This window comes from Triturus cristatus, chromosome 10, assembly GCF_964204655.1.
Source record: "Triturus cristatus chromosome 10, aTriCri1.1, whole genome shotgun sequence".
In the NCBI taxonomy this organism is placed as follows: Eukaryota; Metazoa; Chordata; class Amphibia; order Caudata; family Salamandridae; genus Triturus; species Triturus cristatus.
In genome coordinates, this window is record NC_140593.1 from 1,092,953,109 (window position 1) to 1,092,975,924 (window position 22,816).

At 42.4% G+C, this 22,816-nt stretch overlaps 1 protein-coding gene across 1 annotated transcript in view; it reads right to left on the reverse strand.

The window, feature by feature from the left end:
* Positions 1-11,301: 11,301 nt before the first annotated feature.
* Positions 11,302-22,816, reverse strand: part of UNKL (unk like zinc finger) — a 514,610-nt gene continuing 503,095 nt past the window's right edge. The window contains exon 14 of the mRNA XM_085629284.1: positions 11,302-12,867. Coding sequence (XP_085485410.1) covers positions 12,712-12,867 — 156 coding nt within the window. The 3' untranslated portion in view covers positions 11,302-12,711. The remainder of the gene's footprint in view (positions 12,868-22,816) is intronic.

Consider the following 22,816-nt stretch of genomic DNA (forward strand, 5'->3'; position numbering starts at 1 on the left):
CGTTTCATACTCTCCTTTACTTGCAAAGATCTTTTTAGGAACTGGATATTTTCTGCAGATATTCTTTATTTCACCACCCTGTTCAATAACCATATGATATGCGTAATTGTGTGCAGTGCTACTGCATACCATATGGCTGACATGAATTAAAAATGTAAAAATTAAACCTGTGAAACCCAAAAGGCTAACCCCGAAGGCTGAGAGGTAAGTAATCTAGTTAAAAGAAAAGAAAATAAGTAATAATCTTGAATAATACATTATGAGTGATTTGATAAGTTGAAACATAAATATACTGACTGTTTTAAAGCTGAGTGAATAACAAACAAAATGAAGACCTGGGTTTACAAAATCAGAGTAAAAACACTTCCTGGACTGCAGTGCCAGTTTTCTTTCCACAGTCTCTATTGTTCGAGTTTGGGCTTAAGAGGTGACAGCATGCATGAAACTTGAACCCCACAGACAGAGCTGGAGAATAAGGCGAGGTCTGACTCATTACGGGGTGGGGGGGGGGCATGAGTAGTGTTGGGTGGAGGAGCAGATTTGGATTGTGATCTGGACATGAATGCTGTATTCAGACGTAGAAAGGTACATTGCAGAAAAGGTAGTCCCTCAATATATAAACGAAATAAAAAGGGAGCTGAATTAAGGAGATTGTAATTGGGGTAACCACTAGAAAAATGAGGCAGGAGGAGGTGAAATGAATGACAACTGGATATGAAGTCAGTGTAAAATACAGTTAAAATGCGAAATCTCAAACTTGTACTGGATGACGAACTGGTGTTTACAGCAACACAATGTGAAAACACTGAACAGCTGCACACACATGGATCCTGTGGGTATAATTATCTATTTATTATTACTTTGAGTATTTAATTCCCAAGGCAACAATGCTACACAATGCTTATGTAAAGCTGTTTAGGTTGTTTAAAAGGTGGCTCTAATCACATACAGGCACTTGAATGGTAACCTTCTACAATTAAGGTAACTTTAACTAAACAAGGTGTGAACATCGAAATTTGTGATGTTCAGGATAAGTGCCTAACATTATATATGTGAGAGACATATACATTTAACAAGGAGTGCTTGCCTTTGAAGGTGTACACGATGGGACTGCAATATCAAAAGATATCTACATTTTTGCTGCCAGTTACGTAGCTTGCTATAATGTCATATTTACCGAGCACACTGGTCCAAAAAGGCATTAAAAAGAATGCGTGGACATACAAATATTGGGTTCTATATCACAGGATGTGAAATTGTGCTCTATGTATTGCATTTGTAACCTGTTCTCTAAGAATGGGATTATACCATTTATTCGGTGTTATGCCTTAAAACAGTGGAACTGTTCCCACAATGAGGACGTCTAAACTTACTGGAGTATCTGTACAGCACAGAGTTATGGTCAGATGTATTAATCCACATACCAGACTGCTACCTGTTTTGGTCACACAGCCATTAAATTATGTAAAATAAAGAAATGTCTTTAATATGATCGTCAACAACTATCACATAAATCCAATTTTAAAACATGTTTTTATTCTTGAACCCTATTCACTAGTGTATATATATATTTCTCGATGCCATACCTTTTCTATGAAGTGTTACCCCCAATCCACAAACGTTTACGCTCTCACACAATCAAAAATGTTAAAAACTTATTAGTTAGTAAACTCCTACCTTATATATACTATTGAAGGAATATTTTCGTTGCAAATAAAGCTCAGTTGGTTAGTTAAGTTCTGCTTTATATTTCTACCATAGCCTGACGTGTATACTCAACTTGAGACAAATGCCTACCAACCACAAGAACTAAAACTATTTTGCGGATATCTGCGTAATATAAATCTTGAGTGCTCATGTGGCAGTTTTTCTGCTGGCATTTAGAGCACAAGAGTATGGATGTTAAATATATTCTCTAGCAATGGATAAAACTGGTGGCCACAAATTTCATGATGAAATAACTACTCCAAGTAAGCAGCTACTTTACTGAATACACTCATATGCCATTACCGGTAAAGAGTGGGGCTGGAGATATCGTTAGACATCTATCACTGGAAAGGTTTTTTTTTTGCATGGATACAATGGGCCTACAAGGAACAGTCACAATAAGTTTACAATGTGAATGATAATGTTGATAAAAAAGAAAACGGACCCTTACAGAAACATATGTTCATAAGAATGTATGTATACTTGTACTGGGATTCATAGCACAAAGCTACGCAGCACTTTAGCAAGGGTATGCAATGCCATATTTACGACACTGTACCAAAGATGATTCTCTTCTAGTTGAACCTACTATGTTATTAAAGTGAAATTTACAGCTCCTGATCTATTATTACGAAAAACCTAGCAAGTTTACCCAAAAGAAACGTTCAGGAACAACTCACTGTGATAAGAAGGCGAGCACCAAAACAAACAATTCAATGCAGTTGGTGCTTTCAGTATAAAGTTGAGGGGAAAAAAACAATGTAATTACTTTTTCACCGATAGGTGACTGAACATTTAATTTACACAATTTAAAATTAGTATACCTAATTCTGTTCTTCTGTATAAGCATTATTGACTGACTGACGATCGCCCAGGGAACAACTGTAAACCATTCTTCATCGAGTGAAAACAATATGATGCAATATATTTTCCTAAATCTGTTTTGCAGGGCGAGCCCGATAGAACTTCATTATATTACATTACAAGTTAGAGAAGCTTTTGTATTTTTGGTTAACGTCCCTAATAAAAATCTTCTGAAGTTTTTTCTGATTGAAGAATAATCCAACTTGCTGAGCATATGTAACTGTTTAGTAACAATATAACACTACTCTGAGGTCCTGGAACCAAACTATTCTACATATGTCGGAGATGCTAAGCCAATAGTGTCTTCTTGGCTGCTCAGCCTCTGAATCATTCCACCAGAAGTGAGCAAATGCTATACAAGGAGAGCTTCTTGTATGAGATACTATTTAAAAAAAAATGCTCAAGTACATTTATATTTCTGTATAAATCTATTATTTGCATAGTGCTCAGGACTGCTGCAGATGTGCTACTTGTCATAGAGAGCAACCTGTTCAACGTTTATGCTAAGTATTATAACACTGCTTCAAATCGGACGAGCTACAAGCAGCTAAAATGCCTTGCTTGATAAAGATGCAAATGAAACAATTGATGGACGGAATGCAGAACAAATCAAAACATTCACCCCCATAGCAGAGATCTGGGTTAAATCCATCATTCTTTTGCTCACCACACCACCCCAGTTTGGACCCAGCCATATGCAAATCAGCCTTGACCCTGGTCCTTATGGGAACAGTCCAGCCCGAACTGCCAGGCCAGGTCCTCCCTGGAACGGAAACAAGCATCCTAGGACCGGTTTCAGGGCATCACCCTTCATCAGCCAGGCTAGCTTGAATCCAGTGGTGTAGTGAGCACGGGACCTACGTCTGGGCATACCCTTCCCACTTAGGGTGACATATGCAAAAGAAACAATTGATGGACGGAATGCAGAACAAATCAAAACATTCACCCCCAATCCAGAGATCTGGGTTAAATCCATCATTCTTTTGCTCACCACATCAGCCTAGTTTGGACCCAGCCATATGCAAATAAGTCTTGACCCTGTTCCTTATGGGAACAGTCCAGCCCGAACTGCAAGCCAGGTAGACTGTTCCTATGAGGCACAGGGTCAAGACTGATATGCATACGGCCAGGTCTAAACTGGGGTGGCATGGTGAGCAAAGGAATGATGGATTTAACCCAGATGTTTTGACTGGGGGTGAATGTTTTGATTTGTTCTGCATTTCGTCCATCAATTGTGTGTCTACTGCTTGATGAAGAGACAATAACAACTGCCTATTTGTCTTTCTTTTAGATAACCGGTGTACAGTGCAGCACTGCACTAAATGAAAGGTACAATCGCTCCTGTTGTCATGCAACTGAGCCCTTTCAACATATCTTATTGGATAACCATAGTCTCAGAGATTCAATGCTAAAGCTGTTCAATGAATATTCAAATGTACTAAGGCACACCTGCAAACAAACAGTATAGCAAACACACTGAATGCTCAAGATTATTTTGATAATTTTATTCCAGAACTGACTAATTAGATTTTTTTGCCGATTGTACAAAAGGACTCTCCAGCCTTTCAGGCAGTATTCTGATTGGTTTTTTAAACATTTAAGGTGTACATTGTTCCAATGATACAATGACATTTAGTAGACCACACCATGGCTACAGACTGATGGGTTTGTGTTGAAACCAGCATTCCCCTTTAAGCCTCAATTACTATCAGCCCTTTTTTCTAGTTCCAGCAAATATTTTGAAGAATCAAAAATGATCTGCTGGAAGTCCCTTGTGGATAATTTGGTATATCTTCTACAGGGATCCTATTCGGGTCGCAAAGCTTTTTATATATCACTGGACAGACCATGAATGTTATCTGCAAAGTGAACTAAAAGTCACAGTTGAAGATTCTCAAGATCAAATATCTAAAAACACTTGAAGAATGTCACAGCTTGTTTGTAGAGTCCCTACAGACAATTACCACGGATAGATTAGGAACAGCAAAGAAACTACGCCTCCATCAAAAATCTTTTAAATTATGGACAACCCATATTACGGACAGCTCAAAAGTGTCATAAGCCCGACTCAAAGATACTTTGGAAATGATTTGTCTACAAAGAAGTATTCAACAAAACAGTGATTACATTTGCTAAGAAACGTCCAGGAAAGACAACACAATTCTGCTATTGTTTTGCAGTGGACTGGACATGCATTTTTTAAACATATGGACCCGTAGTTGGCTATGAAATGCGAGGTGAGGTTTAATTTTTGAGGGTGTGGGTTAGATTCATGTTTCTTTAGGGAAATTTAAAATATATTCCTTGTTTTGGCTGTGAATAAGGAGATGGCAAAGGTTGTGGATATTATTTTAATTTCCAGAAAGTGCACGTTTTTACTTTCGACCAGCAAGGTAGCCCTTAGACATACAAAACATGGTAGACCTGTTATTTTGTTTTAGGAGAACCCTAATGGTGATATCAATGGGCCAGATCTCTGTGAACATGTTTGCGATTGTGACCATTTGCTCTAAATGATGTAAAGTTGCAATCTTGTTTTGCTGTAATGTCTGTCAGTATATTGCTGAAGTAGGGGTCCCCTGTTCCAGAATATCATTACTGTTCTGCATCCCCCAAACTATATTTATCTCAGTTCATGAAGTAAAAAATGAAACGAGAAAATATCGTCTTTAAATGAACTTTGCCTACATCATCCACATAGCCCTCTGCATCCTGAGGGATTTTTCCCGAGAACTAGGAGGAGAAAAAGCTGTGGGTATGTACAACAATCTCCAATACGAAAGTCATACTTTTTCATTTCAATTATTCCAGACAACTACCTGAGAAATGTCCTAATCCGAATGCAGCGCACCTGGGAACGTGTGATCCTCAAGATAGTCTACAATCACAGGCAAGCTTTGCCCTGTTTTGCACCCACCAGTGTGTAGTAATTAACAGGCCAACAGAAAAGGTGCATGGAATTTAAGCTCTACAGTAAAGTAGCATTTTTTCGCTGAAGCACTACCCTCACACTGAAATAAAATAAAAAATTAAAAGTTTTGTTTTGAAGTTCCTGCAGCATGTTATTTTTTGGGCGGATTTTTTAATCAACTATGGCTATAAGGTGGTGAGATGCTCCTCTAGAATGCTAATAAATCTGTGGGTATCACTGAACGAGTGCTTTCCAAGACCTTAAATAAAAATGTGAAAAGGAGCCCAGCCTTTATACAGTATCAAAAAACCTCAACCTCTACACAATGTTGCCCTATTACAGAGCTTTCTTTTTCCAGAAATACGTTTAACCAACGCACACAAAATGCATACTTTTTAGAGCTTCCTCATTCATATGTGCTGTTGATGCATGCAGCACTGGTTTTCCGTTTTTCATGCAATTTCTGATTCATGCACAAACAAGTATTTGTGAATCGCACCCTAAGAAAGTACTAAGTCAAGGAACCTGTGGAGGTCCATGGCTTAAGGTATTAGAAACATGACATTAGGACATTTTTTAACATGTTTAGGGATCGTACCGCAATAATACAAAGAGTAATTAGAAATTAAAAATACAAATTCGAAGTCAGTAAGCAATATACTGACTGAAATTCTAAACTCCACAGTAAAATCACACCAATGTTGTTGGTGAAGAGCTTTCAGTATCTAGGAACAGGTATATAACCCATCACAAATAAATGGCACAAATGATCAAATTTGCCATTAGTTTTTGGAAAACAAATCTAAAACAAACACACGCACACTCACGATGTTGGAACAGACACATACTGAGTAAAACAGCTTAGAGTTACTTCTGATATTCTTGACTTGACCACAGACCGTTCACAATAAATAAGAAACCGTTCACCTTTTATTTCTACTTCCATTTAAACTGAAAAGGGGTGGCATAATTGGCCCCGACCAACCTTGCCTCGTGCTTGCACTAGAAGATTAATTTGCAAGCAGTAAAAAGAAAACTTCTATATGAAGGAATTGGAGGTTTCCAGGTGGGATTCACTGTAAGGTGCAGATTTTCAGCTGTGCTACTTCATGCCCAACAGTCAACTGTGGTGATTCAAGCATCATAAATCAATTGCCAAACAATGCCCAATAGGAAAGTCAGGACTATGGAGGAGAAGAACCAGTGGCAATAGAAAACTAGTAAATAGTAAACTACCTAAAGCAACGTGAATATTTGTTGTATGGACTATCCTTTCCCTCTATGGACAAGTTAAATGACATAAAAGCAAAGTCAAACTGAATACTACAAATAAATCTCTTTCAATAACTGCAGACTGTGCACAAACATACCATTACTCAGATACATCTATGAGCTTAAAGTCAGATGCAGGCAATACTGAACATTTCATGTGGCCTTTTAACACCCTGATAAAATTCCATAACTCAACTGAAAACATTTTGCTTCATGCTCTAGAGTCTGGATTAAAAAAAGAACTGAGGGCTTCTGCTGGAGTAATTAATATCCTTGCAACCAAGCCTGGAAAACCTGATACACTGGGGACTTGATTGGGTGTTAACCCGACATTTGGGTATTTGCAGACTGTCAGAGAACCCATGCTCAAGTAACGAAGATTGCAGTATTTTTGCAATCGTTCAGCTTTCTCGTCATTACATAAAGAAGAGCGTTTGCCTCCCACTTCTGTGGCACATAGGCCCCTAGACAGAGTTAACCCAATTGAAACTATGCATTTGTGGGTGTAAATTCTGAGTTGCCCACATAGGCTGAAGAGGTCATTTAAACCCACCGAAGGTTGACTTTCATCCAGGAAAGCCATGTGCTATCCTGCTCTGGAATGGGGGCAAGGACTAGTCCTGTGATGACTTGTGATTTTCTTTCACAGCTCATACACATGATGAAAAAAGAGCAGAGAACTAATCCATCCCTCCTTGATCATGCACAGCATGCTGCTGAGATGCTCATGAGGATTATGTTTTTATGTCCAACTTATCCAACGGCAGCGAGTTTCAGATTTCTTGTAATGTGCCTTTGTTCTTCTCTGACTCACAGGTCACAAATGCATAAAGTATTGACACATTCCATAAAAATATAGTTGATTTACAACTCTTTAATGCGCTCTCATTACTTCCTGGTAAGTTCCTAACATCTGTAAGTCAAAGTCAAAGCAAAGACTTATGTAAATTACAGTCATATGAACCAATAATAGGATAAATCCCCTCTGCAAGGTGAAGTCTGGAATTGCAGTCAGTCACACCAGATCTTCATCAGCTCCATTTTCTAACGGAAAACTATACTGTACACTTCTGCTGCAGAATATTTCATCAAATCTATCCCACTATGATCATGCCCCTATTTATTCACTGCATTTCTAAACAATACCAGACATTTGGCCCACAGTTGCAGGCTATATCTAAACATCTCCTGTAAAATTTGCATTATTCATATTTTTGGAGATTGAGAGTTCAGTACACCTTCCTTTAATTCAATAAAGTTTCTTGTGTGGCGCAGTAGATGAGACTGATGATGCTGGCATTAGTCTGGCAGAAGTAACCACTGTAAAGGTTTTTGTGAGGAGAAGCCTTTGACTTCAATCAGAAGTGTCATATTGGCTGTATTCTGCTCACTGAGCTACAACCTTAAGGAAACAATTTATAAGTTACTGGCTGAACTGGCACACTCACTAATGGTCCACAGCAGTCCACAAATTAACACCCAAAAGGTACAATATAGGACCTGCCACAGAGTCTGCAGGGTCAGTCTCACAACTTTGGAGAAAACTAAAGGCTCTCCCATCTATCCTGGGGAGTGTCCAGCAAACCATCCTTTTGGGGATATGGCTATAAATTAGTATTGAACGAGGTCTCTCAAATGTACATTTTTCCTCTAACATTTGAAGCATAGGGGGAATCTTATAATGCATTCACGGTATGGATCTTGCATTAGATTCCTGCCTGTGGTATTAAATATCTAGGTCATGAGTTACGCGGAAGCATGACAGCTGCCCGGTATAATTCACAGTACATACATTGCATCTTAAATGTACATTCATTGAATTTTCTTTTTTCATTGAGTGATATTCTGAGAAATAGTAATGACCGGAAGCAGATAAAAATCAAACACCTGATGAAAAAACACCTGAAAGATGTGGCACAAAAGCATAAGGCACTGATAAAAAATGTGTTACACAGAAATGTATAATAATAAATAACATCCTGCATTATGTTCAGAAAACTGAAGCTGCAGGAAACATAGCCGCAGCAGAAGATGGAAAAAATGCTATCTTGACAAAACAGTATGAAGTTAATGCATTCCAGTAGTTACAATATGGGAAATAAGAAACTAGAAAATAAAATAGCTAGTTTCGTTTAGAATTTCCTATAATAAATGGAGGAGATTTCCAACGGCTAGATTGACTGTGGGCTGAATAATATTCAAAATGCTCCAACAATTTAAAAGATTAGTATGTTGGCAAGTTTCTCTTTGTCATAAGTGAACGCTTTTGGTTTATATTTCACATTTCATGAATGTGATTATTATAATAAATACGGGCAACGATTTCTGACAACGTGAGAACAAACACCAGTAATCCACAATAAATCATTTAAGTGCTTTGAACCAGTACTTGGTACATGTGTATTGCTATCTACAAAGAAGTTCATACCACAAAATGTTCATACTGGGAGGCCCACACAAACCTATTTTGTTTGAGCGGACACCAAACATTTAAAACGTCAAAAGAGTACCTCTTACTTTAAAAATATAATTCTGAATGGGATGCTGTCCTCCTGTGAGTATTTGACTGAAGCCTTACACCATAGTCTGAATACTGTTGGCAATGTTTTGAACTTTCTTGAAAATGTGTCCCTGTTAAGAAATGTTATTTGACTTATAGCAGCACATAATAGTGTCATTAAACATGATATTTAAAGGGCAATTCTTTTAGAATTGCCCTTTAAATATCATGTTTAATGACACTATTATGTGCTGCTATAAGTCAAATAACATTTCTTAACAGGGACACATTTTCAAGAAATTTAACTTCTAGCCTCGTGTTTAACCCAAAATTTTTGTTTTAAAATGAAATTTTATTGATGATTGTTGATGCCTGTCCAGTCAATGGTGTCATCTGAATTATCTTTAATTTAAAAAGAGTAAATTGTTCAACTGTACCAAGAGTGTACGGTGTTATGACAATATATTAAGAAGCAGAATAAAAGTGAGATAGATATGGGGCCGAATCAAACTGAAGTGTGGAATCTTGATACTTTAAAAAAATATGTGGGCAACATCGGTTTATGTGCATGGGGTGGGTGGCAAACCCTTGCCCAAAATGGAGGCGGGGCGAGGTGATGAGCTATACAATGCACACTGTGAATTCAATAGTCACCACCCAAGCTTCACTGTAAGAGGAAAAATAAAGATAGGTGTCAGAAATGTGTGTCAACAGAAATGAGATGGTAAGTCCATGAGGGACAAGTCAACACTGGGTTAACATTTCTTTCCGACTGAGGAGAACTAAAGACTTAATATTTCTTCAGCAGTTGTGCTATACAGAACACACTGCATTTTGTTGTGATCTAAACATTTATATTAAGAACCCTACAATTGAATGACAAAACTATTTATAAACATTATTATATAAAATCAATCACAGCCTTTCTATACCTCATTAAATTACCAAATGAATGCACTTCTAAGGCCTTCATTACGAGTGGATCAGGAAGTCCAATGGGGAAAATAACTGGGATTATCAGTACTTAGAGAATTCAAACTTTTGAGGGAAAGTTGCAAGTCAGGTCTACTTCACCTGGAGATTTTGGCTGCTGGAGATAGGCAAAGCCACCAGGAAAGTACCCCAGACTTGCAAGAATCTGTACTACAGAAATACTATAAAATGGCTATATTAATTCATCGCTTATTTGGGATTAGTGTGGTAAATAAGGTGTGGGGGATGAATTAATAATGAATCCAATTTCTGGTCACTCGTAATGATGACTTAAGTGTTTAAAAACTTCAGAATTGCATATGGACACTTTTAAATGTAAGCCACTTTCGTTGAAATAATCAAGGTAAGAACATGTGCACTGATAAATGCAAAATATAGAAACTATCCTTGCAGAATTTGAACTGCAGACTTAGTTTCATATTATACACAGACATAAACTCTTGTAAAAAACACATCTTAACAACATTATTTACAAATTAAATATCCACCCTACATTACCTTTCTATTTTGGTCACTTAAACTTCCTACCATGTGACTGTGCACTTTATAGCCAGAAATTCTATTAATTCTATTAATATCCATTAAAAGTCTTTGGCAAAGACTACACAAAGTAGAAGTTCACTTATATTGATAGCAAAGAAAAGTGTGTTTATATCTTTTGGTCTTCATGCTAAACATCAAGGTTGCTTTGCAGCCATTAATAAAACAATTATTTGCCCTGAGAGCACTGGTGAGAATGTATTGCTGTTGCTGACAGAAAAGACAAGAGGTGTAATATGTATTGTTTCAGACAGCTTGCAAGTTCTACTCAAATGGGAAATCTCCAGCTTAAGTTTCAAGGCAAATAGACATTTAGCACTAAAACCTATATTAATGTCAAAGTGTGACAAATAATAAAACCAATATTTTTTGCTACCCGTATGAATGAACTTCTTTTGCTAAATGTAATCATATCAATTTAAACATTATGTAACACAGTACTAGGTCATTTCAATGTAAGGGTATTCGTCCGTCACTCATACAGGACAAAAAAAGAGAAAAGGGTAATGAATTCTTTTCGCAAAGCACTGTTAAATGCATAATTGTATAAAGTGTAACAAGATACAGTGTTAACATACCGTATTGTTTTACTTGAATTTGCATACGCCTAATAATCAATAGAAATATGAATGAATAAAGGTAGGTTTGATGATTAATAGCTAGAGATACTATTTTAAAGCACCATTGCCCCATTTATATGTCTAAATCAATTCAGAGTACCGGGTTCATTACCATATGAAAACATGTGTTCATTTTTTATTATCTGCTGAAAATAAATTATGAGGATTTGTTGTCAGTTGAGGCTAATGACCAGGTACAAATGTGGGCAGCAGGGATGGTCATTTCTATAACTAACATTCAAATTGTTAAATAAAAATTGCAGCAAGGGGTATCTATTTGAAAGTATAATGTTTTGATAATGACATTTTAAGGAGAAGTTGGTTAAAGGTTTAGGCATTTGGCTAAATTAGTCATGTGATATTTTGTTTTTATCTCAAGGGGTCTACAAAATGCATTATAGTTCTACTCTAGGGGTACTAAAAACATGGTCATTAAGACGAGTACAAAATCCCAACTTCATGAAAACGAGCACTCACATTAAAGAACATTGCTTTCTTTCATAGAATGAAAACGGTTTCTCTGAATGTTTTAACATATATGTATTCCAAAACGGCTTTCTCAATTGTTTATTCTTATAAATACTATTAGTTTGCATTCAATTTTAAAAAACCTATGCATGTTTCTCATTCAGATACAAGTTCATTTAATAGGTACTAATTTCAGAGTATGAAATCTAACAATATAATTACTATTACTTAACAGTAATAAATTGACGTGAAACACTAAGTTCACAGTACACATGAAAAGCTTCATATAATCACTATTTTAAAAATTCCTAAAAGCAGCTTAAAGCAATTTATAATAATCTCTCTAAAAAAAAAAAAAAACCCTAGTTAACAAAGTGCGTTTACAAGAATTAAACTTCTTTAAATAACCTAGCAGACAATAGTGTTGAACTGTTTCCAAAATAGTTCCAATATTATTGTAAAATATGTCTTCAAAGTTCATACATTATTTATAACCTAAGGGAGTATGATAAGACATCCTAAACAGGTTGAAGTTTTAAAGACTGAATTCACATTGCCTTCTAGTTTTTAAATGGTCTTTGAAGGCATAATTTGCAATTGACAAGTTGAAATAGTAAAACATGAGAAATGCATATTCGATAGAAATAGAAAAATCTACTATAATGTAATAAGATGCAAAATGCACTTCATTCCTCCGTAACAAAGGAATCATTTAACTTCAATAGTAATTTCTTTCTTAGTAAATATGTAAATGCTATGCTCATTTTTTTTTTTTTTACATGATATCATTGTTGCTTCTAGGATAACTGTAGAATAGAATTACCCATGTACATTTGTCACCAGTTGTTTATCTTTTCCTTGCAGAAAGGGCATTCTGGTTTGCTAGGTGCACAGTTTTTACAGAGCACATAATGCTGACATGGCTGCAAGACTATACTATGATCATGTTCCTGGCAAACAACGCATTTCTTTGAATGAAGCTGAAAAACCATCTGTAAGTAAAAGAATATAATAGGTTAAAAACACAATGTAACTTTGCATTAAAATAGTTAACAGCATTAAAACATGAAGAACAAGAAAGCAATGTTTAAAGGTATGCAAGATTGAAAAGATAATTCAAGCAATACCATCTCATCGATTTCATAATATTCACAGTTATTTTAGTTCTAAAGGCATAATAAAATTACAAGTTCTTTTAGAAAAAGTGAGCCATAAAGCAATTTTCCATAATGTTTGCACTGCAGTATTAAAAAAAAAAAAAAGAAGTGTGGCTGAGACCTCCATCCTGGCAACTGCATTCTCCTAGAGGTGTGGGGAAGTAATTTGGAGCTCATGATTAGGAAATGAGAAGTTTAGGTGCCAGTGATTTGACAGGGGTGTGGCAGTTAACAAGTTAATGTGGCCTAATATGGCACCTGCTGTAGACCAGAACTGCTGCAGCGCATGAGACCAGCTGGAGGTTTATAGCGCTTTGGGATGTGGGACGCTGAATCGGTCATTGAAAAGTCGAGATGGAGAACAAACAGCCAATAGAGTGAGCCTAAAGGAACACCCATAGGACCCTGAAGACATGAAGGGCAATGGTTCTGCGCAATATTGAAACTGTCACTAGGCTGTGCTTCTCCTGAGGGTCACACCTCTAGAGGTTCACATCCCAGAATTGCTGGATAGGGAAAGTGAAGCAAAGCCGGAACATGGTGGAGAGAGAGAGAGAGGCCATAGAAGAAGAGAGTATGCCATTTCAGAGATACCATCCACAGATGTCTGAGTCGGTCATGTAGAGGCTAGCCCAGCGCACAAAGGAGAAGAGTCCGTGAGTGAATGGCCTCTGATCCACGAGCTACACCAGTAGTGGGATCTGAAATACTAAGTGAAGGCTCTACTTGTGGGCGGCATTGTGAGCACAGCATTAGTGGAGGGATTTTGTTACTTTAAGTTTAAATGAACACAGGCAGGCAGGGGCCACTTGTGGAAGGCCATGAAGTCAAGAAATATCACACCAGAACTAGCCTACAGCAGAACACATGGTAAAGAAAACAGAGGGACGACTGATACCCAAGTGGTACTGTGAATTTGAGAAGAGCAGACAAATTGTTTGATAGAGGTTAAATGTCTCCAAAATCGCATGCACAGGGATAGATGAAAAAAGGTTCAACCCCTCAACAGGCACACACTGTGGATACCATGGGCCTTGTATACATGAAACCTACAAAGGAGGGCTAGGCCTCACAAAATCTTAAATCCTGTTTACGGGGTTGAATCTTCAATAATAAATGGTACAAAATTCTGAAATGCTATGCTGGCTCGGGGTCTCCAACTGGTGGATCGTAACCTACCTGTAGCTTGCCGAACCTCTGGGAGTAGCTCGCGCCGGCATCCAATTATTATGGCTTTGCTCTGAGCTCTTGCATCTATTCATTATCCTTTCCTTCTCTTTGTAGGCCTTTTAGGAGTGCTTGCACGCCCTCACCCAAACCAGCAGCTCAGATTGGCTGAACAGGGCTTAGCTGGAGCCGGCGGGCAGAAGAACATGACGTTCTTCCTGAACTCCGGTACAAGCAGGAACCGCACCACCTGCCATTTCCAGGCTGACACCGCACTTTATATCCTGCATGTCATGTGCGCAGATAATCAGGACAGAACGCCTGATAGCTGTAATGCAGGTGGCGCAAGCACTATTGATCTACTTACCCTTACGAGAACTGCAGCAGCTGCCTTTTGATCCTGCGCGGAGTGGAGCACAGTAGCAGATCGGTAAACGAGCCCCAGTGGCTGCATAGTAAGTTAAAAGAGCTCAGTGCATTTAAGACCCTTTAATTTGAACGTGCGTGGCTGTACATGCAATACTCCCCCGCCAAAAATAAAGAAATCGGAGTGAAACGTTTCCTAGTTTGAATGATTGTACTATACCAAATTAAGATACTAATAATAGCACGACCAAACATGCGCCGCGGGGAGCACCGTCCTCCTTTTCATTTTAAAAATGTGTGCAGCTAAAAAACATGCACCAATAACTTTAATCGTAATATTTCAGCAAATGTTGTTATGTTTTATAACGCTGCTGCCTATTTCAGCTAAGGCCTACTTGCAATTGCTGCGGATTATCGGATTAAAAGATGTATTTTTTGAATTCAAGAAACAAGCCCGTGGGAAAAAGCACTATGAATGCAAGTCAAACCGCTCTTATGGATAGCTATTCCCCTTGCTGTCCTCTAGCTGAAATACAATTGCTTAGTGGTCAGGTGACTCTATTTATGGGAATTTATTAGGCATAAATCAGATAATAAATAAAATAATGCATTTAACTTCCCCTTTTCTGGTTACCGAGTGCAGGGTCAGAAAACATACAGCCCCAGCCGCCGACAGGCCAGCCCCAGCGACGAGCAGTCTGAGTGCAGGAGAGGCAAAAGTGAAGAAATGCATTCTCAGAGTTGTCAGTTAACCTGCTTTCTCTGTCAGCAAATAGATTAATGAAAAGATGATCAGCCCGTACACAGAGATAGGCATAGAGGAGACAGGTAGTGGGTGCAGTTACTAAACAGACAGAAAATTAATTAGCAGTGCTTTCAGAAAAGGACAATCAAAGCATGGAACCAGGTCTACAGCGACTGTTTGTAACCTTGAAAAGCGTCATCTGATCACGCAGATTAGAACTGGAAAACCTCAAGGAACTGTTCCTAACTGCCGCAGCAGGTGCTCTGCCCCAGGAGCAACCTTAGTATGACTGAAAGATGTGACCCGCAGGGTACCCCACAGAGATCCCTAGCAGGTCCTTTAATCACCTGAGCGCTCTTCTCAGGACTGAAGCCTCTGTCCTGCTGGATGCCTCACGGAGCCCTATTGTGAGGTAATTAATTCCTTATCTCATGGAGACTGTGACCTGCAGCGCTTAGAAACAGGTGCTTTAATCCCCTGATCTATCTTACCTTCATTGAAACTAATTAGCCATAGGTTAACGCAGATTAGTGAAGGAGGTGCGTTGATCTCCGATGTATATTCTAGAACAGGAAACTTGGATCTGCAGGTAGGGAGATGCCCTGCGTTAACCTATTCAACTATCATACTGCGTCAAGAACTGGTAACCTGCGGGTTACATCTGGAGCTCTGCAGCAAGCTCACTAACCTCCTGAGCTTTCATACTGGGTTCGAACCTGCGACCTTAAGCTTGCATTCCTATCTCTGCAGCAGGCGCATTAACACCTATACATATTTCTGCTGCAGGTACATTAATCCATTGAGTTCGCTGCTATGGAACCATAACACGACCTGCATGCATGCATTGCCATTTGAAAATAAATGAAGCACATAATGAAACTAGGGTTGCCACCTTTCCAAATACCGAACATTTATTTTACAGTTTGCAAAGGCCCGGACATGACGGAAAATCATACGTATTAATTTGTAGCATAACTTTTCTCCCTTTGTTTATTTGATAACGAAAAAAAGAGAGGAATTTTGTAGCAGCATCTTTATAGTGCTTACTAACCCAATGTATGTCACTGAAGTACTTACTTACCTACATGGAGAGCAAGCTATGGCATGTGTAGGGTGGGTGGTCGCAAGTGTTTTCTTAGGTTTGCGATCCTGTGTGGGAAGTGTTTCCATGTCTTGACTGATGAACACCACTGTGCGGTTATCATGCTATGGGACGCAGCGTGGTGGAAGATGAGGTGTGAGACAGCCTTAAAGTCAATGACACTGGGTTGTGGGGGGTCCTTCGGAAAATTTGCGAGTTACATAGCCTTTAGTAGATCACTATGATTTTCACTGATCAGAAGTAGCTCTCACTATAGAAAAGGTTGGAGACCCCTGCTGGCTTAAGACTGATGTGGTCCAACTGAGTTGGGGTATCTGAAGTTAAAGACGTGGTGCAGGGCATAGCCAACAAGAGCAAATAATTAGAGGATGGATAAAAGAACTTAGAATCCCAAGATGATGATCTACACCCAAAGTCTAAAGACTTGCAGCACAAGCTAACTAATGTCTCTTACAGATATATAATCTAGTAATAATATAATATAGTAGTAACTTGTGCATCTGAAAGAGACACGTTAGTGTTAGATTCCTTACCTTAGAATAGATACCCCAGCAATACCAACCCCGGTGGTGGGTCTGTGAACAAAGATCACAATAGAAAGTCACGGGGAACAGAACGGCCAAAGAAGCCGTCTCTTCGGACTTGACTGTCAAGGCAATAATGCTTGGTAAACGTGTGCAGCGAGGCCCACATAGCTGCCTGACAGATGTCCTGCAAGGGGACGCCACATCCCAAGGCAGTAGTGGCTGCCGTTGCCCGGGTAGAATGGGCACGCAGCACCACAGGAGGCTCCTTCTTAGCCAACGAGTAACATGCTTTGATGCACAGAACGACCGACCGAGAGATGGTCTGTTTGTGCGCGGCCCGACCTTTTTTGGCGCCCACGTAGCCAACAAAAAGCTGGTCATCCACCCGGAACTGTTGTGTGCGCTTCAGATAAAATGAGAGCGCACGTTTTGGGTCCAGACGGTGGAGCCTCTCTTCCTCTTTTGAAGGATGCGGAGGTGGAAAGAAGGTAGGCAAAGTGATGGTCTGCCCGATGTGGAAGGGCATGACAACCTTTGGCAAGAAAGAAGGAGGAGTCCTTAAAACCACCATGTCTGGATGAACAGAGAGAAAGGGAGGTTTAGCAGACAGAGCCTGGAGCTCACTCACTCTTCTGGCAGAGGTGATAGCTACCAGGAAAGCCGTCTTTAGAGTGAGAGGACGTAAAGGACAGTTATGGAGTGGCTCAAAGGGAGCGCACATCAGAAAAGTCAAGACAAGATTTAAGTCCCATTGAGGCATTATGAAAGGCACGGGAGGAAACGTGTGTGTAATGCCCTTCAGGAAACGGTTAACAACCGGGGACTTAAAACAGAAGGCTGATCTGGAAGCCTTAGAAAGGCAGAAATGGCCGAGAGATAACCCTTGATAGTGCCCAGAGCAGAGCCCAAAGTGAGAAGGAACAGAAGAACCTCGGACAGAGGGGCAGAAAGGGGATCCACAGCCTTTGCTGTGCACCATTCCACAAATTTGTTCCACCGGCAGGCGTATACTGTCTTAGTGGAGGGACACCTGGCTGCCAGAATGACATCACAGACTTCGGGAGGAAGGTTGAAAGATGTGAACTGTCGCCGCTCAATCTCCACGCATGGAGGTGGAGACTGGACAGGTTTGGGTGGAGGACCGTCCCCTGCTGCTGCAACAGAAGGTCCTCCCGAAGAGGCAGTCGGATCGGGGGATCGATCACCATGCTGAGTAGCTCGGGATACCAGTATCTTTGTGCCCAATCCGGAGCCACAAGGATGACTTGGGCCCGGTCGCGCCGAATCTTCTTCAGCACTCTGGGCAGAAGTGGTATAGGCGGAAAGGCGTACAACAGACCGCAGCTCCACTTCTGACGAAAAGCGTCGCCGAGCGAGTGCCGCCTTGGAAATTCCAACGTGCAGAACTGATGACATTGCACGTTCTCTTCGGTGGCGGATAGATCTAACCAAGGCTCTCCCCACTGCAGAAAGAGACCTTGCGCCACATCAGAGTGCAGACGCCATTCGTGATCCATCATGCACCAGCGACTGAGTTCGTCCGCCCTGGCATTCAGAGAACCTGCCAGGTGTTGAACCACCAAGGTAATGCCTTTAATTTTCCAGCCATGTCCAGAGGTGGAGAGCCTCCTGACATAGGGTCCAGGACCCCACCCCGCCCTGTTTGTTGCAGTACCAAATGGCGGTGGTGTTGTCCGTGAACACCTGGAGTGCACTACACTTCCCCGGAGAGAGGGAAGGAATGCCTTCAGTGCAAGTCAGATCGCCCGAAGCTCCAGAAGGTTGATGTGGAGCCGGGACTCTGCCGGAGACCAGAGGCCTCTGATCTCCGCCTCTCCCATGTGGCCGCCCCATCCCAGGAGTGATGCATCTGTCACTACTGTGTGCTCCGGTTGGGGAAGGGAGAAGGATCTGCCATTGAACCAATCACGATTCGTGAGCTTCCACTGCAACTGTCGTGCAGTGCCCTCCGAGATCTGGATGTGATCGGACAGGTTGCCCTGATGCTGTGCCCACTGGAACTTCAGGTCCCACTGCAGAGCCCGCATATGCCATCTGGCATGTTGCACTAGCAGGATGCAGGAGGCCATGAGGCCCAGGAGCCGGAGGATAATCCTGACTGATACCCGGGATAGAGGCTGAAAGATCGTAAATATAACCTGAATATCCCAGACTCGCTGCTCGGGAGAATAAACCCGAAACTGCGTCGAATCCAGAACCGCTCCAAAGAAGGGGAGCTTCTGAGAGGGACTCAGGTGCGACTTCGGCACGTTGATGGAGAACCCCAGCAAATGCAGGAGGTCGGCCTTAGTCTGGAGGTGGGAGACGACTGCCTGGGGCGAGCACGCCTTCAACAACCAGTCGTCGAGATAGGGGAAGACTGGAACCCCGGATCTGCGCAGATGAGCTGCGACCACCGCCATCACTTTCGTGAACACCCGAGGGGCTCTGGTAAGGCCGAAGGAGAGCACGGCAAACTGAAAGTGCTCGTGGCCTACCGTGAACAGCAGGTAACGCCGGTGGGCAGGCAGGACGGGGATATGAAAGTATGCATCCTGCAAGTCCAACGCTACCATCCAGTCTCCAGGGCAGCCAAAACCTGAGCTAGAGTCAACATCTTGAACTTCTCCTTCCGGAGGAAGCAGTTGACGTTCCTGAGGTCCAAGAAGGGCCCCCTTTGTCCTTGGGGACCAGCAAGTAGTGGGAATAACAACCATGTCCTACTTCTGGTCCAGGAAAGCGCTCGATGGCCCCCTTGGCCAAGAGGGCCATGACTTCCTGCTGGAGAAGGGCAAAATGGTCCCCCGACATGCGGTGGAACTGAGGTGGCATGGCTGGAGGGGCAGACTCGAAGGGGAGGGAGTAGCCCATTCGGACGATTTGCAACACTCACCTGTCTGAGGTAACGGAATGCCAGTGAGTAAGGTTATGGCGAATCCTGCCGCCCACCGGGTGTGCCCCAAAGCTCAGACTAGGAAGGCTTTGAGGCGGATGCTGCAGGGGCGGAGGTGGACTGACCCGCATGCTGGCCCCCTGTCCCGCCGCGCACCACGTCCACGCAGAGGTTGGTTCTGCGCAGGCTTCTGGCTGAACGAACGTGTCGGGGTACCCCTTCCGTGGTCACGAAATGAACGAAAAGCAGACGTGGCCGGTTGTGTGGAGGAGAGACCTAAGCACTTGGCCGTAGCCCGGGAGTCCATAAAACGCTCCAGCGCACTATCTGCCTCATCACCAAACAGGCGAGTACCATCAAAGTGCATGTCCATAAGAGAACTTTGTACATCCCTTCAAAAACCAGAGGACCGCAACCAGGCGTGGCGACATAGGGCCACTGCTATAGGAAATCGCCCTACCCAGTGAGTCCGTGGTGTCCGGGCCACACCTGATGGCGAACTTTGCTACATCTTTCCCCTCTGCAACAGCTTGGGAAAGCACTGTCCGAACCTCCTTCGGACACTGAGGCAGCACCTGCGCAACCGTATCCCACACAGCGTGGGAATAGCGGCCCAAGAGGCACGCGGTGTTCACTGACCGCAGCCCTAAGCTGGCAGATGAAAACAGTTTCTTGCCGACCTGTTCCAGCTTCTTGAATTCCTTATCCGGCGGGGCGGTAGGGAATGCGCTTTGGGAAGTGGAGGCTTGGATGACCAACCTCTCCGGGGTAGGGTGGGTTGTCAAAAAAGCAGGGTCACCCGGGGCCAGGCGATGGCACCTGGCCATGTTTTTGTCCACGGGAACCCCCATGGCCGGTCTAGAACAGGTGCCCATCAATTCGTCAGTTAACGCCTCGTTTAAAGGTTGGCAGGGGCTCCATAGAGCTTGCTACCGGTTAAAGTTCTTCAGTGAGGAGATTAGTTTTGAGGGACACCGTAGGCAGGTCGAGGTCAAGGGCCTCAGCTGCTCTACAGAGCACAACAGTGTATGTGGCGCCCTCCTCCATAGCCACAGCAGCAGGAGAAAGAAAACCAGGGTGAGATGAGAGTTCAAGGCCACCTGCATCCTCCAACTCTTCTGTCCATTCCCGTTCCGACCCGCACTGCCATGCAATAGTGTCCTCAGACCCCTCCCAGTCGTCCCCTTCCTCCACTGCCCGTGGAACAGGCTGCGGCGGAGGGGGAGGGACAGGGGAATATAAATGGTCGAACGGCGCCAGTCCGGCTCTGTGTCCCAATTAGGGTCCCAACCACGAACAAAATTGTCCAGGAACCCGGGCAAGGGCGGTGGTGGAACGAACGGAACCCACTGTGGCGCCTGGAGCGGAGCCGTCGGCAAGGGAGGGCCCTCAGCTGGGACCGAAGGGCCAGAAGGCGCGTCGGCAGGAGCCCGAGGCCTGAAAAGGCGGTCCATGGCAGCAAGAAAATCTTGCACCTAGGCAGGAGTCACCAACGGACCCGGATAAGGTGGGTAGGCCGCAGGACTCACAGGCTCCAAAGGAGCCGCGGGGTGGGACCCCCGGCTCCCTCGTCCTCAGACCGACGGGGGGGACGTCAGAGAGCAGAAACGCTTCTTCGACTTCTTCTTATGACGTCTCTTACCTGATTCCGAGTGTGAAGACTTCGACCCCGAGGAGCGATGGTGATGGCTCCACGCGCGGTCCCTAGAACAGCGAGAGGACGACTGCCGGGCCTCCAGCAGCTTGCGGGACCGCTCCCGCAAGATCTTTGGAGCCATGGCCAGACAGTCGGAACAGGAGTGGGAGTCATGATCGTGCTCCAGACAGTAGAGACAGACACCATGGGGGTCGGCCACCGACATCGTACGGCGACAGGCCCCGCAGGATTTAAATCCAGGCATCCCTACGTGGCACCAGTAGTCAACGACTCAAAAATGGAAGACAAAAGTGTCAAAAGTTTCGTACTTAGTTTAGTTATATTTTATCTGAAAAATGAAGATTGTATTTTCCGAATGCCAAATGAATAATGAAATGATTGCATTAAATGTTGTGAATAACACAAAGTAATGTATTAGGGTGCAGTGACTGTATGCACTGCTCCTCAGTCTGCTGAAATAAATAGCAGCCTCTGAAATTGGTGGGCAGGTTTTTTCTTTTTTATAAACTTTATTACCTCCTACCTAGCCCCCGAGAAGGACGTAACCCCCTTTTTTTTTTTAAAGTGTCTGGTAGGAGAGCTGCTGCTCTGGTGAGAATGTTTTTGCAGCCCCCCCTTTCTCTTGGGCTGCTGTCTGCAAAAAGAAGCCCACATATAATGTAGTTTTGAGCGCCCCCATGGATTTAGCGGTCTCTATTTTCTAAAGCATCTAATCAACCTGTGGCCTGAAGAGGTGCTCCCCACAAAACGGGAGGTTTAGAATATGCTGTTGGACCTCTCGAGCTTGAAACCGGAGCTAGGGAGCAGACATGGCATCCGCAGGATCTAACGTGCAGCAATACTGGTGTTAGAGATATACAATTTCTTCCCCGCCCCTTTTTTGTAATCCTCTTGGAAATGTTTAAGGAGTTCCTGCATCTCCTTCCACTGGGCCTTATATCTAGACATGAATACAACAGAATTGGCTATGCCCCAATGCATTGTTGCTCCGACTGCTATCCTTTTACTCACTGCATCTATCTTTTTCCTCTCCTTGTCGGGAGGGGGAAGCATGCCAATGGCCTGGGCAAACGTACACTTGTGGGTGGTGTAGATGACCGAAGGGACCTGCTCCTTGATATGCTCAGGGTCAGTAGAGGAGGCTTTAAGACTTTTTTTTCTACTCTTGGGGTCACAACCCTTGCCTTGAGAGGTTCCTTGAAGTTCTTAGGAGAAGACTTTAGCCTGCCCTGTAGCACCAGCAAGCATTGGATGATGCGTTCTAATTTTGAGATCGTTTCCACAAGGAAGTCGTTCTCCTGCTAGGTGATATGCATATCAATTTTAT